This window comes from Bos taurus, chromosome 4 (assembly GCF_002263795.3).
Source record: "Bos taurus isolate L1 Dominette 01449 registration number 42190680 breed Hereford chromosome 4, ARS-UCD2.0, whole genome shotgun sequence".
NCBI classification, from domain to species: Eukaryota; Metazoa; Chordata; class Mammalia; order Artiodactyla; family Bovidae; genus Bos; species Bos taurus.
In genome coordinates this window covers 12,443,390-12,463,088 of record NC_037331.1, presented here as the reverse complement: position 1 = coordinate 12,463,088, position 19,699 = coordinate 12,443,390, and the positions used below count along the sequence as shown (strand labels likewise).

Genomic DNA, 19,699 nt, shown 5'->3' with positions numbered 1-19,699 from the left:
CTAAAACAAGGGGTGAAGTAAATCATATAAGATCCATAAGATAAACAGTAAATAAGCATCATTTTTGGAAAAATATTTGATGACATGGGAAGATCCTAAAAATACAGTTTTTAGTATCAAGAGCAGGAGTTTAACATAGTATATATCCTATAATATAAAATACCACAATATTGGGATCATGAATGATTTGGGGGGCATTTATACAAATCTGTACTTTCCAAAACCCTATAATGAACGTAAGTTGTTTTATTTAATAAAAACTTATATTTGAAAAGTACATTCACTTTGATACTGGCCTCACAAATTTGTCATGAGGAATTAAAAAGGTAAGTCAATATACTAGATGTCTTAGGTATAACATGAGAACATATAAATTTCTCTGTTGGGCTTCCCTGGTGTTCCAGCGGTTGAGAATCTGCCTTGCAATGCACAGGAGGCCTGTTCCATCCCTGGTCCCAGAAGATCCCACATGCTGTGGAGCAACTAAGCCCAAGAGCAGCAACTACTGAGCCCAGGAGCCCTAAAGCCCTGCTCTGTAACAAGAGGAGCCATTGCAATGAGAAGCTCACACATCCTCATGAGAGAGTAGCCCCCCTTGCCAAAAAGCCTGCGTGCAGCAACGAAGACCCAGCACAGCTATAAACAAACAAACAAATAAATTTTTAAGTCCCTGTTCCTAACACATCAAAATTAGATATTAGAAATCTGCAATTATCAACCTTGTTTTTCTTGAAAAGGAAAATATGCTTTCCAAGTGGGGTCAAGTCCCTAAGAGACTTGTAACCACAGAACAGTGGTTTTCAAGCCTCAGTGCTTCAGAGTTATTTATTGCAGGGAGGTTGTAAATAATGACATATTTGTTTTCAACAATGGAGGAAGTTCCACAAAACAACAGAGAGTGAAATGCCTGGGGACACATTCATCACTGTTTCTATTTTACATGTTGAGGTTCTGAGAAGTTAATCTGGAGGAAGAGTTTTGTGGTTATCTACATTCCCTTCACTCCCTCGGGATCCTGGCCCATTTCTGACAGCTCCTGCCTCAGGACTGAATTGCCCAGGCTATCCTACCTGGATTAGACTGATGGGCGGCATCAGCCAGAGGAGAGGAGGGTCTTGGTATGTTATCACCCTCACTCCAAAGTTGTCGTTTTTAGCAGTGGCTGCATCTTACAAAGCTGCAGATGGTGAATGGCCTGCCTTCAAACAAAGGTTATCTCTTTCCCTCTTCACCTATTAAGTCAACAGATGGTGTCAGCTTCTGCTGCTGCTGGTCCCTGTGTGCTGTAGTATCACTTGGTAGTTCTGTTAACTCATTCAACCATATTCTAAGATAAAATCAAAAGTTTAAAAAAAAAGTGTTTTTTTTTCCTTGAACTTTTTCAAGAAATTGAACTTTCTTCAATTAAGCCACTTGGGAATACCATCTAATCCCTGCTGGAATCTTGTCTAGTTTAGGGGGGGAAAAAAATCCTTTTTAGCAATCACTGCCTTTGAGGAAACCAGCTCCCGAAACTTTCATAAAGCTTTAAACATACAACCTGAACTTATCACAAAAAAATGCAAATTAAAGCTGTAGCTTGAAATTATGGAACAGACAAGTTAGCAACTGTCACCATGACAAATAATGATTGTATTAATTTAATGCATTTAAATTAATGACTGTATAATGAGATCTACTTAACTTTTGCCTTGAAATTCAATGAGATTCTGGACAATCTGTAATTGAAAGGCATTCTTTTGAAAACCGACTATTCTTAATATATTTTTCTAACAAAAGTATATACTTAATAATGAAATGGACAGGTAGAGAAAAATATTTTGCAGATTGGCAACTTACCTCTTTGAACTTGTGACTGAGCTTGCTTGTATCCAGGTCTGAGGGGGAAAACACGTCCTCGTTCTCAGGCAGCTCGAAGACTTCGATGGCCATGTCGCCTCCAGGAAGAACAGGCCCTACGTCGTCCTCCTCTTCATCTGTGGCATATTCTCCTGTCTAAAAGGAAGGGAACTTCAGAAACCCAGCTGTTATTACTCAGGTGGAGGTGGGCTATTTTTAAAATATTTTATAAAAGAGAAATAAAATATGTCACACCAAGTGGTAAAAGTGTAAGTAGGCTTTTGAGTCAAGCATGCCTCATGCAGCTAGGGTTACAAATGTTAGTTCAAAGATCCAAAGTGACAGGTCTGTGCCGTGTATAAGTGCATTTCTAAAAGTCTAACAGCATCGGCAGTATCTTCAGTGAAGCAACAAACTATTCTAAATCTAAGTATTTGATGGGGTTTTGTGAAGCAACAGACTATTTTAAATCTAAGTATTTGATGGGGTTTTACTAAAGAAAATTACATTGCTAAGAGAAATAAGTAATTCCTTTAAATTCCTGCCACCTGTAATGCATTATTGACAGCAGAGAAGAAGAAACGGTAGGTCAAAAGATTCACAGAGCTGGAAGGGACCTTATTTAAGCCTTACAAAAAAAAAATGTCTGGTAGATTCATTCTCCTAAGCTTTAGAGTTCAATCAACTCTGCTTCATTTGCTTGTTTAACTAACATGGTGGTTAACTAGTGACCTAAAGGGCAAACCAAAAGTTTCTACCTTACAGCCCACATGGGTACATTGCTTTGCCTGTTTAGTACTACTTTGATAAATGTGAGCATTTTGACGTTTAAAAAAAAAATGTCACCTAAGATTCTAGTTTCCAGTTTCTCTTTTGTGTGTGTGTGTGTGATAGAACCAAAGATCTGACAATATAGGCACATTATGATATGAGAAACACTGGTCAGAGTCAGCAGTGGTTGTTCGTTTACATGGGTCACACTCTTTCTAATACACCACAAGTTCCATAATTCATTATACTAAGCTGTGAGCATCCCTCCTTCATGATACCCCTGGGCCCCTGTAGGGATCCAGTTCATGAGCCCTGGAATGTATATTCTTCCTCACCACTAAGTTCCTTAACATGATTAGAAAGTGGCTCCTTTCCTGGCAGCACCAGGTTACTTGTTTGAGATCTATACCTTCTGATTTAAACTGAAGATAAATCACTGACTCACAGGCTTGAAAAACAAAGTTTCTTTAATTCACCCCTGCTCCTTCAGGTAGTATTACATTTAATACATAAAACAGATAAGAATTCATGTTGCCTTTAAAACATTTCATAGTGTACTGAGTGATCTATTTCTTTGACTAAACAAGCTTAGTATCCGATTGCTATTTTATCTTTTGGTTCTACACTAAATTGTTCTTCCTAAACCTGAAACTGTATTTACTTGACTGTTTGCAAATGAAGGAAATCCAGTCATTAACTTCAGTGTAATAATTCCTAATTTCTGAAAGATCATTAGTATTGCCATTTTGAATTCTCTCTTTCAAAGTAAAATAACTGCAATTTCCTCCTAGGTCTCATTCTCTGTAATTGTCTTTCTGCCTGTACACTGACATCTCTCCAGGTTCTCAAATTTCTCTCTTAAATTGCAGTGTCCAGATGTACACACAATTTCTGGAGGCCATTGAGCATGAGGAACAACAAAGGATGACGCAGCATACTCAGACTCTTCCTCCTCACACAGAGACTATCATCATGAAGACTTTGACTTTGGCGGCATTTGTGTATACAAGTAAGCTCAGGGTATTTCATACAGAGCAGTGACTTTCCACACTGGTTACACATTAGAACTCCCTGTTTCCCCCACACAAAAAAATCAGAGACGCCTTGACTGAAAGGGAAAGCAGTGGCTGGCCTCCATGTTGAAACCGTAGTTTATCAGCACAGGGAATCCTAGGAGTCTTTAGAAAGCAGTCTGAAATGATCTGAACTGTAAACATCATTCTAAGTGTCAGTGGCACTGGGAGGGAAGGTAGCTCAACAGTGGGGGCTGGCTGTTCCCAGAGAGCCTCCATTTGTGGTATGATTAGTTCCTATAAACCTTAAAAGGACTCTAATTCCAGACCTGTTTTGTGTGTGTGTGTGAGATTCTGTACATTAATTCATCTTCTGTTTATACACATTTTTAGAACTAATAGGTACTTGATGAATCCCAGTGATGTTAATGAACAGAAATGTAGCATGACTGGCAAGTACATGATCTCAAGATACCTTGCTGAAAGTTCTGATTTAGAGACATAAAACTCTGCACTTATTCTTAACCCTATAGTTACAACTATCAGCAATTATAAAGGCCTAAGCTAGGTATATAAAATTCACTTCTATATCACATCAATTTGACAAATACCATGAATGATTCAATAAAATCTGAAGTTAAATTTAAGGTCTGATGACGGCATAGCACTTTTTAAACCTAAGAGTTGAACAATTTGATTTTCCTTTAACAGCTTGAAAATAGATACTTCTTCATCATGTCTAAGGGAATGAACATAAATATGTGCCTAGGAAGAGGCCTAACCTATAATAGGATCTTGAAAAATATTTTTTTTTTAAATGAATCCAATAATCCCAATTGCATTTACTTGGTAATATCTGTAACCTGCTAGGAAGTTTTCAATCATATCAAGAAAATACCCTGTAAAGTCATTTGATGAGAAGGCAGCATTAGATCACATTAATTTTTTAACATTCTTTTTAGTAAATAACAGGATTAGGGTCTCTACAATATATGCAATTCTCACCTCTAAGTACAATTCTGGCTTTGCTATCCATTTGAGTCATCAAAATTATTTTTATAAATGTAAGTCACTAAGAATTGTTTTGATTTTTTTTTTTACTTTGCCAGTCTCCTTCTCAATACCCAAACTGCCTGCAATTCTGTTAAAATTTGTTATCTTTCATTTCATCTTTCCATTTACTAGTGTTTTCTCTAATTAATCTCAAGCATCCTGAGGACAAGATGTGTATTTTACTGTCTTTATTATACTATTATTTATCAGAATCTCTGGATATAGTGTTTTAAAACATGTTGCCATTCTCTCCCATTGATTATTTATCACCCCCATCCTAAACAGGCTTTTGAATAAAGTATGGATTTACTACAGAAGCCCATAAACACCTAGAAGCTTAAAAGTTACATTCAGTAGACTCAGAATATACATTCTTCTAATTCTTTTATCTTTTTGGAAAATGGAAATTACTTTTCTGGTTAGTCAGCAAATAACATAAATTACATGGACTGATACAGAATTTCATCAATCTCAAAATTAAATTGAATTTGACATTTACAGAGGAAAGTGGACAATGTTGTACCCCCCAAAACTGCTACAACACAGTGTTTCCATTGGTATCCTGATCCTTCTTCTCTTTCTCTCTTTATTCTGAAAATGCTTAACATATTTTAAGTAAACAGAAACTCTTGAAAGTTCTTTGTCCCAACTTGCAAATCCACTTTAAATGAGGCAAGAATAGTTCTTACCGTTTCATCATCTTATCTACCTTCTTGACTAACATTTTATATTTTTAAATAGCCTCCCAAAAGGGTAAAAAAAAAGAATATTGATTTTTTTTTTTTGTAACTTACTATGTGCCCAACACTGTACATTCTTTAAAAACTGTCTGATGTTACTATACCATGTTAACTTGAGGAAACTGAGGCTCAGAAACTTTCCTCAAGGTCAATTAGTTATTTTCCTGAAGTTACATATTTAACATATCCCACGGCCCATGCTCTTTCTTCTATGCTATGCTGTTTGCAGTCTACAGAGCTAAAGCTTTGTAGAAAAATAAACGGAAATACATTCCTTTCATTTCTCTCCAACCAAAAGCCCTGGTGCATAATCCTGTTGTGTTGAGATTCACTCTCTGCATCTTTGAACCTTATCATTCAGTTCACTTTGAAGACTTGTGCCTGCCTGTAGTGAGCTCCAAAGTTCTTGTCCTCTTCTTTTCTCTCATAGTATGCTCACCCTGGACAAGCGCACAGAAGTCTCCTTCAAAAGGTTTGGCTCACATGTATGCTGACTGATGTTTCATGTACTCCTTGTTATATAAACCAGAACCAGAGCGTATATGCCAAAGAATTAATGCACTGTCTTAAAATGGATGAAAAAGACACTTGCAAGGCAAAATAAGTGTGAAATTCCTCTAGATTTTTATAGCTTTTCTCTTTTGCATTTCCTTTTCAATCTAGTTTTCTTGAGCTACCAGTCTTCTCTGAATCGCTACAAAGAATTTTATCTGCTTTCATAGACACAACTTCCTTTATACTCATATTCTAGCGGAGGATTTAATATTTTACTAAGATTCATAATTACAATGTTAAGTACAACTGACAGCTTCTGCCTCTTCTGGTGGTTCTAGAGGGACCAGAAGCATGTAGACATATTAGAGCCTTGAATACTCAGGAGGGCTATAGATTTCAGTATAGGTTTTACAAAGGAACAGACAGTATCTGTTATAGAAAAGACCAATTAAAGAAACTTGGTTTTGAAATTACTTGGGCCTAGGTTCAAATCTCAGCTCTTGATGTTGGCAAAGTTACTTTTCAGATCTAAGTTTCAATTTCACATCCATAAAGTGAGGATAAAAATAGTTCCTTAGAGTAACAAGGTTTTCATGACATTTAGTTAGATGGTGCCTGCAGAATATGCAACACAAGGGCAGGCACATGGCAGATACTCAAAATAAGTGACCGCTGCTGCTGGTGGCGGTACTTATACCACATTAGCAATAGGGTAAAGCTTCACCAAATCTTGTAACCAGACATTTGTTTGCTTTTGGTCTCACAAATATAATGTCCTAGAAACCCTGGCCACACGAATCTTTTATAAGCAAACCGTCATTTTTGAAGTGAAACTTTTACACTTCCTTAACTTGTTCCTCTTCTCGTGTTCTCAGTTTTGGAGTAGGTACTAGCTTCTACCCAGGGTCAAGCAAACTTCCAGGTCTCTATTATCCTCACTTATTGACTCTCCTCCTTCCCTAATGATCCAAATGAATGTCTATCTACTTAAAGGCTGCTGCCTTTAAGACTCTTCTTCGTGACTCTTCTTTAAGACTCTTAATGTTTCTGTGATGTGCCACACTTCACCCATAAAACTTGGCTGTTTTTTTATCTGCCTTCTCCCAACAACTTTTTTCAATGGCAAATTCTTTGAGAATGCCAGGTATAATCTATGCCTGTAATTCGTGTGGCTCGCACACTGCTTGGCATGTAGTAGGCGCTGAACAAATGTTTGCTGAATAAATTAATACAGTTTTAGCCACATCTACACAGCACGGTAGAGCCTGATTTTCCTGTTGATTCTCAGCTTTCAAGTAAGAAACATAGTGAAAGCACAGCTGCAGCCGGGGCCTCACTGACCCTTCTGGGATTTTCTCTTGTTGTTAGGTTCACCATTAGTAGTCGTTTTTGCTGAGGCAATGTTTGTTCTGGTAGATTCAGGGAAACTAAATGGTGCTAATCATAAAAATAGCCTTAATTATGCAGTTTTTGTTGGATTTGTTTACTGGAATTGAATTTGGTTATATATATTTTCAGACTCAGTTCTGTGGGAGGACAGAAGAGAGTTGCTTTTTCTCTGGAGGAGAAAGACCTCAAACTAACACTTTAATGTTTAAAATTCCTCAGTCTGCGCCAACCATCCAGATGACTTTCAGCAAAAGCATCCCCATCTCTGAAAAGGCATCTCTCTTTCTGTGTTCTCTCAGCTGACTTGCGTGTCCAGGTTTTGTAATGTTGGGCCATTTGGTCTCTTTTCATGTCACTGGGGATAATAACACCTTCTTCATAACGCTGTTGGGAGAATTTCTAGTAGTGATATATTTGAAGTATTAATTACAGTGCCTGCTGCTGCTGCTGCTAAGTCGCTTCAGTCGTGTCTGACTCTGTGCGACCCCACAGACGGCAGCCCACCAGGCTACCCCGTCCCTGGGATTCTCCAGGCAAGAACACTGGAGTGGGTTGCCATTTTCTTCTCCAATGCATGAAAGTGAAAAGTGAGAGTGAACTTGCTCAATCGTGTTCGACTCTTTGCGACCCCATGGACTGCAGCCCACCAGACTCCTCCGTCCATGGAACTTTCCAGGCAAGAGTACCGGAATGGGGTGCCATCGCCTTCTCCAATCACAGTGCCTAGAATATGCTAAATGACTAGATGACTATGATAATCATCAGGACTATGATTATTTCCACTGTCTTCGGTTTCTCCAAGACAATGCCACAGAACAGTACAACAAAAAAGAGCATGGCCTGGGAGCTGGAGAGACCAGGGCCCCAAAAGAGAAAAAGTAATACCACTGTTGCATGACAGTGGGCAAGTCATTCAGCTTGTGTCTTCTGTGACCTTTTCTTCTATAAAATGGTGTGAAAAATTCCAACCTCATAGGTATTGAGAGGATTCAAAGAAATAAAATATGTAAAACATCCAACATGATGTATGGCTCAAGACATATATTCATTTCTCTCATTTATCAAGTCATTCAAAATTTTATCTTTTGTTTTCAGAATGTTTTCTGAAATTTCACTCCATTCTTACTGTCTAGTCACCAAATCAAGAAACATCTAACATCTCTATCTCTATTACTGATAATGCCTCTTGTGTTCCCTGCCTTCAGATGCTCAGCTCCTGAAGGCAGGCAGATTATTCCTCCTAAAATTCTGACCAGAAAGATTTAAGATTTGCCTGTACAATCTTCTGTAAGAACTCAAACTCATCTTTAACCCTTCTTAAAATTTTCTAGTAATTGTGGTAGACCATTCAAAAACTAGAATTAGACTTTACAGAATTGTAAAGCTTTCTTTAGCTCCCTGCCTCCTTCCATTTCAAAAGTATACTCTTCAAAAGCTCTTTACCACTACGGCAGGTAGGCTGTAAAATAAGCCCCGCTGATCTCTTCCTCATGGACTTCTATAAGCTCTTCCCTTGAACGGGCACTGCGTCTAGAGACTCGCTTCTAACAAGCAGGACACAACAAAAGTGATGGGATGTCACTTCTAAGACTGGTTTTCAAAACCCTGTGACTGGCATCTTTTTTGTCCTCTTGCTGTTGAAAGCCAACCCACCATGTTGTATGTGGTCCTATGGAGAGGCCCGTATCACAAGAAACTGCTGTTTGTGGCCAATAGCCAGCAAGGACCTGAGGCCTGCCAAGTTGGAAGTGGATCTCCTGCATTCAGGCAACAGCTATGAGTGGCCTTGGAGCAGACCTTCGCCAAGTTGAGCGTGTGTGTGACTGCAGCTGTAGCTACAACCTTACTTTTGGCTTTATGAGACATCTTGAGTCAGAGGTATCCAGCTAAACTGACCTACAGATACTGTAATCTGTGAGTATTTCTTATTTTAAGTTGCTACGTTCTGGTAGTAATTTATTATAGAACAATAGAAAGGGGGGCTTCCCTGGTGGCTCAGACGGTAAAGAATCTGCCTGCAATGTGGGGGACCTGGGTTCAATCCCTGGGTTGGGAAGATGCTCTGGAAGAGAGCATGGCAACCCACTCTAGTATTCTTGCCTGGAGAATCCCATGGACAGAGGAGCCTGGTGGGCTGCAGTCCATGTGGTCGCAAAGAGTCGGACACGACTAGCAACTCAGCACAGCCCAGCCCAGCCGTAATAAATATAGGAAAACGGGGAAGTCTGGAATCAGGCTGGAATGAAAGCAGGGAGGATTTTGAAGAGTATATTAAAGCAGCCTAAATTTCCTTGAAAAGACTGTAGTGGCAGAAAGCTTAGCCACATTATCACCTTCTGAAGCACAACATAGGAAATACTCCTACTGAACCAAATGAACAAGAGAAGTAGATTTCCAAAGTGTTGAAGGCACTGTCTGCTTTCTTTCTGCTGCTTATAGTAAAATATGATGACTAGCCATCAACTCAGAGGACAGCTGAACAGAAAGGAACCAACAAAACATGATGGTTCTGAGAGTCTCGATTCTAAGACTAAGAAATGGCTTCCAAACAAAGATCAAATCCAGGATTCTGTCATGGTCTAAAAATGGAGCAGAGGGTATGAACATAAAATCTTCTGTTAAGAATTCTGAGCTTAGAAAACTCACATTTTTTTAATCAAAGACGATAAGCAAGTCTGTCACCTACCTTAAATGGAGACTCTGTCTCTATTTTCCAAGGCTGTTCACTATGTAAAATATCATTGAAAAAATATCTGAAACAAAGGGCATTAGTGCCTCTGCTCACAACACATGCAGAATAGTCAGAGAGCCCTGGGGGAATTGTGTTCCAATAATATTCACCCTCATTTCTGCACCATGTGGGTATCTGATGAATCTTCCCATGAGTATGGCATTCCCTTGACTACATTGATACGTGTGGCCAAGAGTGGCCAGACAAAATCTATTCAGTCTTTCCCACAGCATATAATTAAAACTACCATTAAAAGAACTCCAAATAGCAGAATGAGACCAACTTGCAGTTCTGAGACTGACTATACTCCCCAGGCTCCCAGACCCTACTGGTTAAACAAATTCCATAAACCATCAAGGTCTACTTTAGAAATACAGGGGTATCTCCTTAAGATTCTTCAAGTGAGTTTTTCACTTGGTCTAAGGTACTAGTGGTATCAGAGTCTTTAGTGCCATACCACTACATCCTCAAATATAGCAGGGGATATGAGTGATTTTACAGACCAGGAATGGGACCACAAGGGAAAAACACAGGGGTGAAGGGAATTCTATAATCCATAAAAACCCTGGCCACTGAGCTGAGGTCAACCTGAATGCTTTCCAGGATAGAGGTGGTGTCACTGATTCAATTCAGTTCAGTCGCTCAGTCGTGTCCAACTCTTTGCGACCCCATGGACTGCAGCACACCAGGCCTCCCTACCCATCATCAGCTCCTGGAGTCTACTCACTCGTGTCCATTGAGTCGGTGATGAGATCCAACCAGCTCATCTTCTGTCATCTCCTTCTGCTCCCACCTTCAATATTTCCCAGCATCAGGGTCTTTTCAAATGTGTCAGTTCTTCGTATCAGGTGGCCAAAGTAATGGAGTTTCAGCTTCAGCATCAGCCCTTCCAATGAATATTCAGGACTGATTTCCTTTAGGATGGACTGGTTGGATCTCCTTGCAGTCCAAGGGACTCTCAAGAGTCTTCTCCAACACCACAGTTCAAAAGCATCAATTCTTCAGCACTTAGCTTTCTTTATAGTCCAACTTTCACATCCACACATGACTACTGGAAAAACCACAGCTTTGACTAGATGGATCTTTGTTGGCAAAGTAATGTCTCTGCTTTTTAATATTCTGTCTAGGATGGTCATACTTTTCTTCCAAGGAGTAAGCGTCTTTTATTTTCATGGCTGCAGTCACCATCTGCAGTGGTTTTGGAGTCCAAAAAAATAAAGTCAGCCACTGTTTCCACTGTTTCCCCATCTATTTACCATGAAGTGATGGGACCAGAAGCCATGATCTTAGCTTTCTGAATGTTGAGTTTTAAGCCAACTTTTCACTCTCCTCTTTCATTTTCATCATGAGGCTCTTTAGTTTTTCTTCGCTTTCTACCATAAGTGTGGTGTCATCTGCATACCTGAGGTTATTGATATTACTCCCAGCAATCTTGATTCCAGCTTGTGCTTCCTCCAGCCCAGTGTTTCTCATGATATATTCTGCATAGAAGTTAAATAATATACAGGGTGACAATATACAGCCTTGATGTACTCCTTTCCCAGTTTGGAACCAGTCTGTTGTTCCATGTCCAGTTCTAACTGTTGCTTCTTGACCTGCGTACAGATTTCTCAGGAGGCAGGTCAGATGGTCTGGTATTCCCATCTCTTTCAGAATTTTTCACAGTTTATTGTGATCCACACAGTCAAAGGCTTTGGTATAGTCAATAAAGCAGAAGTAGATGTTATTCTGGAACTCTCTTGCTTTTTCAATGAGCCAACGGATGTTGGCAATTTGATCTCTGGTTCCTCTGACTTTTCTAAAACCAGCTTGAACATCTGGAAGTTCACGGTTCATGTATTGTTGAAGCCTGGCTTGGAGAATTTTGAGCATTACTTTTCTAGTGTATGAGATGAGTGCAATGGTGTGGTAGTTTGAACGTTCTTCAGCATTGTCTTTCTTTGGGATTGGAATGAAAACTGACCTTTTCCAGTCGTGTGGCCACTGCTGAGTATTCCAAATTTGCTGGCATATTGAGTGCAGCACTTTCAGAGCATCATCTTTTAGGATTTAAAAGAATTCAACTGGAATTCCATCACCTCCACTAGCTTTGCTTGGAGTGATGTTTCCTAAGGCCCGCTTGACTTTGCATTCTAGAATGTCAGGCTCTAGGAGAGTGATCACACCATCATGGTTATCTGGGTTATGAAGAGCTTTTTTGTATAGTTCTTCTGTGTATTCTTGACACCTTCTGCTTCTGTTAGGGCCATACCTGTACAATGTCATGAACCTCTGTCCATAGTTCTTCAGGCACTCTATCAGATCTAGTCCCCTGAATCTATTTGTCACTTCCACTGTATAATCATAAGGGACTTGAACAGATAGTCTAGAACAAAGAGTATTCAATGCCTCAGAAATCTTAGAGCCCTGGAGAGAACTGTTTCCCAACCATTATTATTATTATTAGGGTATAGTAGCTTTACAATTGGAGAAGGCAATGGCACCCCACTTCAGTACTGTTGCCCAGAAAATCCCATGGATGGAGGAGCCTGGTAGGCTGCAGTCCATGGGGTCGCTAAGAGTCAGACATGACTGAGCGACTTCACTTTCACTTTCCACTTTCATGCACTGGAGAAGGAAATGGCAACCCACTCCAGTGTTCTTGCCTGGAGAATCCTATGGACAGAGAAGCCTGGTAGGCTGCATGCAGTCCATGGGGTCGCACAGAGTCGGATACAATTGTAGCGATGCAGCAAGCAAGCAAGCAAGCTTTACAATATTGTGTTAATTTCAAAAACTGCCTAGAAATTCAGCTGATTTTTGAAGTTTCTATAACATTATTTGAAATAGATGGGTAAACAGTGGAAACAGTGTCAGACTTTATTTTTTGGGGCTCCAAAATCACTGCAGATGGTGACTGCAGCCATGAAATTAAAAGACGCTTACTCCTTGGAAGAAAATTTATGACCAACATAGATAGCATATTCAAAAGCAGAGACATTACTTTGCCAACAAAGGTTCGTCTAGTCAAGGCTATGGTTTTTCCAGTGGTCATGTATGGATGTGACAGTTGGACTGTGAAGAAGGCTGAGTGCCGAAGAATTGCTGCTTTTGAACTGTGGTGTTGGAGAAGACTCTTGAGAGTCCCTTGGACTGCAAGGAGATCCAACCAGTCCAATCTGAAGGAGATCAGCCCTGGGATTTCTTTGGAAGGAATGATGCTAAAGCTGAAACTCCAGTACTTTGGCCACCTCATGTGAAGACTTGCCTCACTGGAAAAGACTCTGATGCTGGGAGGGATTAGGGGCAGGAGGAGAAGGGATTGACAGAGGATGAGATGGCTGGATGGGATCACCGACTCGATGGACGTGAGTCTGAGTGAACTCCGGGAGCTGGTGATGGACAGGGAGGCCTGGTGTGCTGCGATTCATGGGGTCGCAACGAGTTGGACACGACTGAGCGACTGAACTGAACTGAACTGACAACATTATTCAGTTTACTCTGTTGAAGACTTTCCCACCGTTACTCCTTTCATATACTCTGCAGGTAAACTAGTCTTTTTATTTCTTGAGTTCACCCAATATTAGCTCAGCTTCTTAGCTACAGAAAACATATAAAAATAACAAAAATTCTTGCAAATAAAAGCTGAAACACAAGTCTCAAACTCACGCTTTTACTTTCGTGTGTCCTTTGTTGTGATGATTCTTTTAGACTGTGGTTTTCTGGCCTTTTGACAGACTGCTTTGAAAATGATTTAAATTCTTTACCATATATATTTGTTTCCACAGCAAAATACTAAGCTTCTTGGGAGTATAAACTATATTTTTCCATGACTCAATATTTCTAATTCAATTCCTCTTTATAAATGATAGCTACTTACTAAGATATAAATGTCATTAAGTCTCTGATGAATATATTCTATATGAGGAGGGAACCAGTGATCCCTATTTTTCCCACTGATATCCAGAACTAAACAGTCAAGAGACCAAAGTAGACCTCTGTAATTCAAATGTCACACTGCAATTTCAAATTGGCAGCCTTCCTTGAGTTTCATTTTACTTGCTAAGGAAACAATGAAGCACTTATTCTGATGCCAGCAGAATTGTGGGAAGAGACTTAAGAGATTTGTATTTTCCTGAATCTTTAATCTGCAGAAGAGAGCAACTACACTGACCAAGTGGCACATTATTATTATTTCAATAATTCTTTAGATGTACAACTAATTGAATCTTGGAAAATATGGTGTATTCACATAAAAATTGACTCATATGATTGCAAAAATGCTGATTATCACATAGATCTAGAAATTATAGCAACAGAATTGATAGTAAACAAAAAGTAAGACCAACAAAAATATCATTGATGGTGTTTCTACGGATTAATAATAAACGTACTCTCAAACTTATAATTTCCTTTGAGGGAAAATAATTTTTACTCCTTTCCTCATTATGGCTATCTGGTGGTTTGTGACAACAATTTCTTCTTGAAAAGTGTCTGCAATACCAGCACTCAAAAGTCTTCTCGTCAGTTTTCCCGGCATCTTTAAACTGGACAGCTCCAGCCCTGATTATACCCAACCCTTCCCACAAACCCCCATAGCCCTAGGCCATTGGCAGTGCACATTCTGTTCCAGCAGATGCGAGGCTGGGTGGAGAAATTTGCAGTCTTAAAGAAGTACTATGAGTGTCCCACTTTGAGACACAAAGTCTTTAAGTCATTTTATAGGACCCTGGAGAGCAGGAATCATGTCATATTCATTTTATACCCACATAACTGTTAAATATAAGCAATTGGACACGACAGATTTTAACTTTTTTCATTAAATATTGAATTCACACAAATAATATTTATGAAATATACAAAAATATAATGAAATAAGGATATAACCACCACAAATGAACTAACAACTTAAGGAGCAGTACCGCTACATTTCAATTATAATCCTCTCTTTGTGCCTCTTGATTCTGTAATAGTTTAGTCTCTTGCCCTTAAGAATAATTCTGCTGATTTTTATCATTCTTGTTTTTCTTTAGTTTTACTATATTTTTGTATGACTGAGTAATGTATCAGTAATTTTTACATGATTTTAAACTTCATATAAATGGAATCATGTATTCTTCTGTGCCTTTCTCCTTTTAATTATAGGCTCCTGAAATCCCTGTTATGAAGTGCAGAAACATCTTTTGTATGGCATTCCATTGAATATACCTCAATATATTAACCCATTCTCTTTTTGATAGAGATATAAGTTGTATCCAATTCTTTTCTTTTACAAGAATGATATTACACCGTGCTTCCACAACAAACTGTGGTAAATTCTTAAAGAGATGGGAATACCAAACCACCTGACCTGCTTCCTGAGAAACCTACATGCAGGTCAAGAAGCAACAGTTAGAACTGGTCATGGAACAATGGACTGGTTTCAAATTGGGAAAGGAGTATGTCAAGGCTGTACATTGTCACCCTGCTTATTTAACTTATATGCAGAGTATATCATGTGAAATGCTAGGCTGGATGAGTCACAAGCTGGAAGCAAGTCTGCTGGGAGAAATATCAATAACCTCAGATACGCAGATGACACCACTCTAATGGTAGAAATTGAAGAGGAACTAAAGAGCCTCTCAATGAATGTAAAAGAGAATGAAAAAGCTGGCTTAAAACTCAATGTTCAAAAAACTAAGATTATGGAATCTGGTCCCATCACTTCACGGCCAGTGGATTGGGAAAAAATGGAAACAGTGGCAGACTTTATTTTCTTGGTCTCCAAAATCACTGCAGATGGTGACTGCAATCATGAAATTAAAAGACGCTTGCTCCTTGGAAGAAAAGTTATGACCAACCTAGACAGCATATTAAAAAGCAGAGACATTACTTTGCCAACAAAGGTCCGTCTAGTCAAGGCAATGGTTTTTCCAGTGGTCATGTATGGATGTGAGAGTTGGACCATAAAGAAGGCTGAACACTGAAGAATTGATGCTTTCAAACTGTGGTGCTGGAAAAGACCCTTGAGAGTCCCTTGCACAGCAAGGAGATCAAACCAGTCAATTCTAAAGAAAGTCAACCCTGAATATTCATTGGAAGGACTGATGCTGAAGCTGAAGCTCCAATTCTTTGGACACGCGATGCAAAAGACTCACTGGAAGAGCTGACTCACTGGAAAAGACCCTGAGCTGGGAAAGACTGAAGGCAGGAGAAGGGAACGACAGAGGATGAGATGGTTGGATGGTATCATGGATTCAATGGACATGAGTTTGAGCAATCTCAGGGAGACAGTGAAGGACAGGGAGGCCTGGTGTGCTGCAGTTCATTGGGTCACAAAAGTCAAACATGACTGAGTGACTGAACAACAACAGCAACATCTCATGAATTTAGAATTTTACTAAGGTGTTTTTTTAAGAAATGTAATTGTTGGGTCAACTTCACTAGATAATACCGAATCATTTTTCAAAGTGAATTGGCCAATTTATACTTATACAGAGAAGAGTTCCTTTTAGTTCATATTCCCACCAAAACTTAAAATATCCAATTTAAATCAATTTAATAGATGGAAAATAGTATTTCATTTTGGTTTTTAATTTTTACATTTTGATTCCTAATATGTTTCAGCATCTTTTCATGTGCTCATTGGCCACTCAGATTTCTCTTTTCCTACAGTATGACTATTCAAGTCAATAGTGTATATGTAGACTTTTCTCGTTGGCTCACAGAGGACTTTTTATATCGGTTTCTTTCAGTTTTTTATTTTTTCAAATATTTTCTTCAAGCTTCTGGTATGTCTGTTTTCACAGAAGTAATCTTTTGATAAGTAGAAGTTCTTAATCTTAATGCACTCAATTTTCTCAATTGTTTCCTTTATGGATTTGTTAAGTGTCTCATGTAAGGAACCATTTCTTACACTGAAGTCATAAAGATATTCTTCTATACTGAATCCTAAATTTTACAGCTTTTCTTTTCACATTTGAGTAATAATTCATCTGGAATGAACTTTGAGCTCAGGTTAAGATGAGGATTGCAATTTTACCATTTACCCTTCATTGAAAAGCCTAATATTTCTCAACTCATTAGAATGTTATCTGTGTCACAAACAAATTTTCTATGTGGGAGGGTCTGTTTCTCAGCTAACTGACCGACTTATCCATTCTTTTGTCCTAGGTTCTAACTTGCTACAGTTTAATAATAAATATCTCTTAATATAATATAATAAATATCTCTTAATAATAAATACCATGTGAAATATCATGGTTATTTCTGATGCATTATTCTTTCATATATATATTTGAGCATCAGGTTATCAAATTCCATCTAAAAATTCCTTAGAATCATTTTTATTTCAATCATATTGAATATATAAATTCACTTATAGAAAATTGACTGAATTAAGCTATTGAGTCTCCTAATCCACGAACAAGAGTTTTTTTTTTTGTCTTTCTATGCAAGCTTTCTTTAATAAAGTTCAATAGAATGTATTTTTCTCCATGAAGGTCATACTTATCTTTTGTTAGGCATGTTCTTGCCTTTAACAAGGTAAATAGCTTATAAATTATTTTCTTTATATAGATACACTGAAATAGATGTTATATTTTATATTAATTCTGTATCCAGCAAATTCACTGAAATCATATATTATTTCTATCTGTAATGTATTCTCTGTATATATATTTGAGATTTTCCAAACAGACAATCACTTGGTAATAATAACTCTTATGATAACTCTTATTTCTTTCTTTCTAATTTCTTTCTTTAATTATTTCTTTATGCCTTTCAGTACAATGTCAGATGCAATAGTGACTGATTTTCCAGTGTTAAACCATACTTGCATTATTGGCTAAACTCAACTTGGCCATGATATCTTTTTTATGTTATTGAATATGGTTTGCTACTATTTTGTTTAGGATTTTTTGTATTATTTTGAGTAGGGAAGAACTTCTTATTCTTTTGAATAGGAATAACTTACAAATCTTTTTCATCATTATTTGGTGCTGGTACCAAGGCCATATACCTCATTATATACATTTCACGCTCTAAAGGTTTGACTATATTCCTGGTATCAGGAATGATTTCTATGATTGAAGGATATTTCTTAGTTCATACAATGGGCAGGAGAAGATCTATGCAGTATAGATCTTGGTATCACTTAGGCCATTTCGACTATTCTGTGCCTACTACATGTTTATTCAGTTATGACTAAAAAGCAGTCATGTCAGTATGAGTCACCAGGCTGCTATTTCCAAGGTCCCAAAGGTTTTCAAGGAATGAAATATGCATTAATATTTTTTTTTCTTGGCTTTACATGCAGAAGATTTTGGTGCAATGTGATAAAGATAAGGTCTTCTTGTAAATTCATAGTCTCTCAAAACAATTAAAATGTGATAGAAAAAGCCCACAGAAAGGTGCTAACCCTCAAAGTGCCAAAGACAAGTACAGCTTATTCCTTTAAGTCCTTTCCCTAACTTCAGTCTCCAATCTATTCCTAGATTCTTTTATCCCTGTATTCTATGCCATTTTTCCTTCACTATTTCAGATTATGCTCCTAACTAAACGTCATTCTCCTCATTTAACTCTTGTCTCCACTCTTTATCTTAATATCATTTGAGTGATTCAATTCGATTCAATGTCTTGGCTTCCTCTAACTGCCCAGTGTTGCGCTCATCCCTCCAAGTATTACAAGTCAAGCAGCTATTTGAAAGCTGCCATTGAAGAGTTTACAAACGAGTGGTAGATAAAAAGTGGCAGAGAAAGCTACACAAGGTGCTGCTGACTGAATAAAAACCGGCCCTCAGCCCAGCTGAGAGAGCCCAGGAAAGCTTTTGGAGGAATGGATGAAACCTAAACAGAGTCCTGAAAGGTGAACAGGATTAACAAGAGCAACAAAGAGTGTAGGGAATGGCATTCAAGGTAGAGAAAACAGGAGACGCAAAAGCATGGGGAACCACAGGATCCCTATGGCCCACTGGAAAGTTAGTTTCCCAGGATAATAAGGCCCAACTCTCACTGTGCATTTTAGCATTTTAGAGCTTTTTGGTAAAAAATTAAATTCAACTCATAAATGTTTTTAAAGTTGGGAAAATGCTGTCATTTGTGTTTGTTTTTATGGCATTTGTGTAACATTGCTAACTCTGCAGTTCATCACTGAATTGTTCTAGAATGGTTTCTAGAAAGTATAGAGTCTGTAATCTGAGATAAATTTAATTTAAATTTAATTTAAATTTTACCTGATATTTTGTATCTGGCTCATGAATTCATATCACAATGTGGTAGTTGGAAAGAAAATAAGAAAACATATTCCAATCACTTGAATTATAATAAACAAAAATAAACCCCAAAGATGAGATACAAAAAGATGGCATTATTTAGACAAAGTTTTCTGTTCTAACTTCTAATTTCCCTTCACATGCTACATCTTCCTGTCTCTGCTCAATGTTATAAATAATAATGTTTCTACATACAAATAATATTACTAGAGAGGACCTTTCAAGTAGAGCAGTATGCCGCCTCTTGAGTATAGTGTGTTTGAGTGTGTGTGTGCTTGTGTGCACATGTGTGCATTGCTTAGGTAAGACCAAAAATGAACACAATCTTTAACAATGTCTTCCAAGTACCTTATGATTCTGGGTTTCAATGACAATAACCACCAGTAGAGATCTGGGATCATAAGCCAAAGGGTATGATTAAATATAATAATTTTAAAA

At 38.1% G+C, this 19,699-nt stretch overlaps 1 protein-coding gene across 13 annotated transcripts in view; it reads right to left on the bottom strand.

Moving 5' to 3' along the window:
• PPP1R9A (protein phosphatase 1 regulatory subunit 9A) overlaps positions 1-19,699 on the bottom strand; it is a 349,347-nt gene that overhangs the window by 77,139 nt on the left and 252,509 nt on the right. For all 13 annotated transcript variants that reach the window (XM_024990823.2, XM_024990825.2, XM_010804004.4 and 10 more), the window contains one exon: positions 1,840-1,995. In XM_024990823.2, the coding sequence (XP_024846591.1) occupies positions 1,840-1,995 (156 nt within the window). The remainder of the gene's footprint in view (positions 1-1,839; positions 1,996-19,699) is intronic.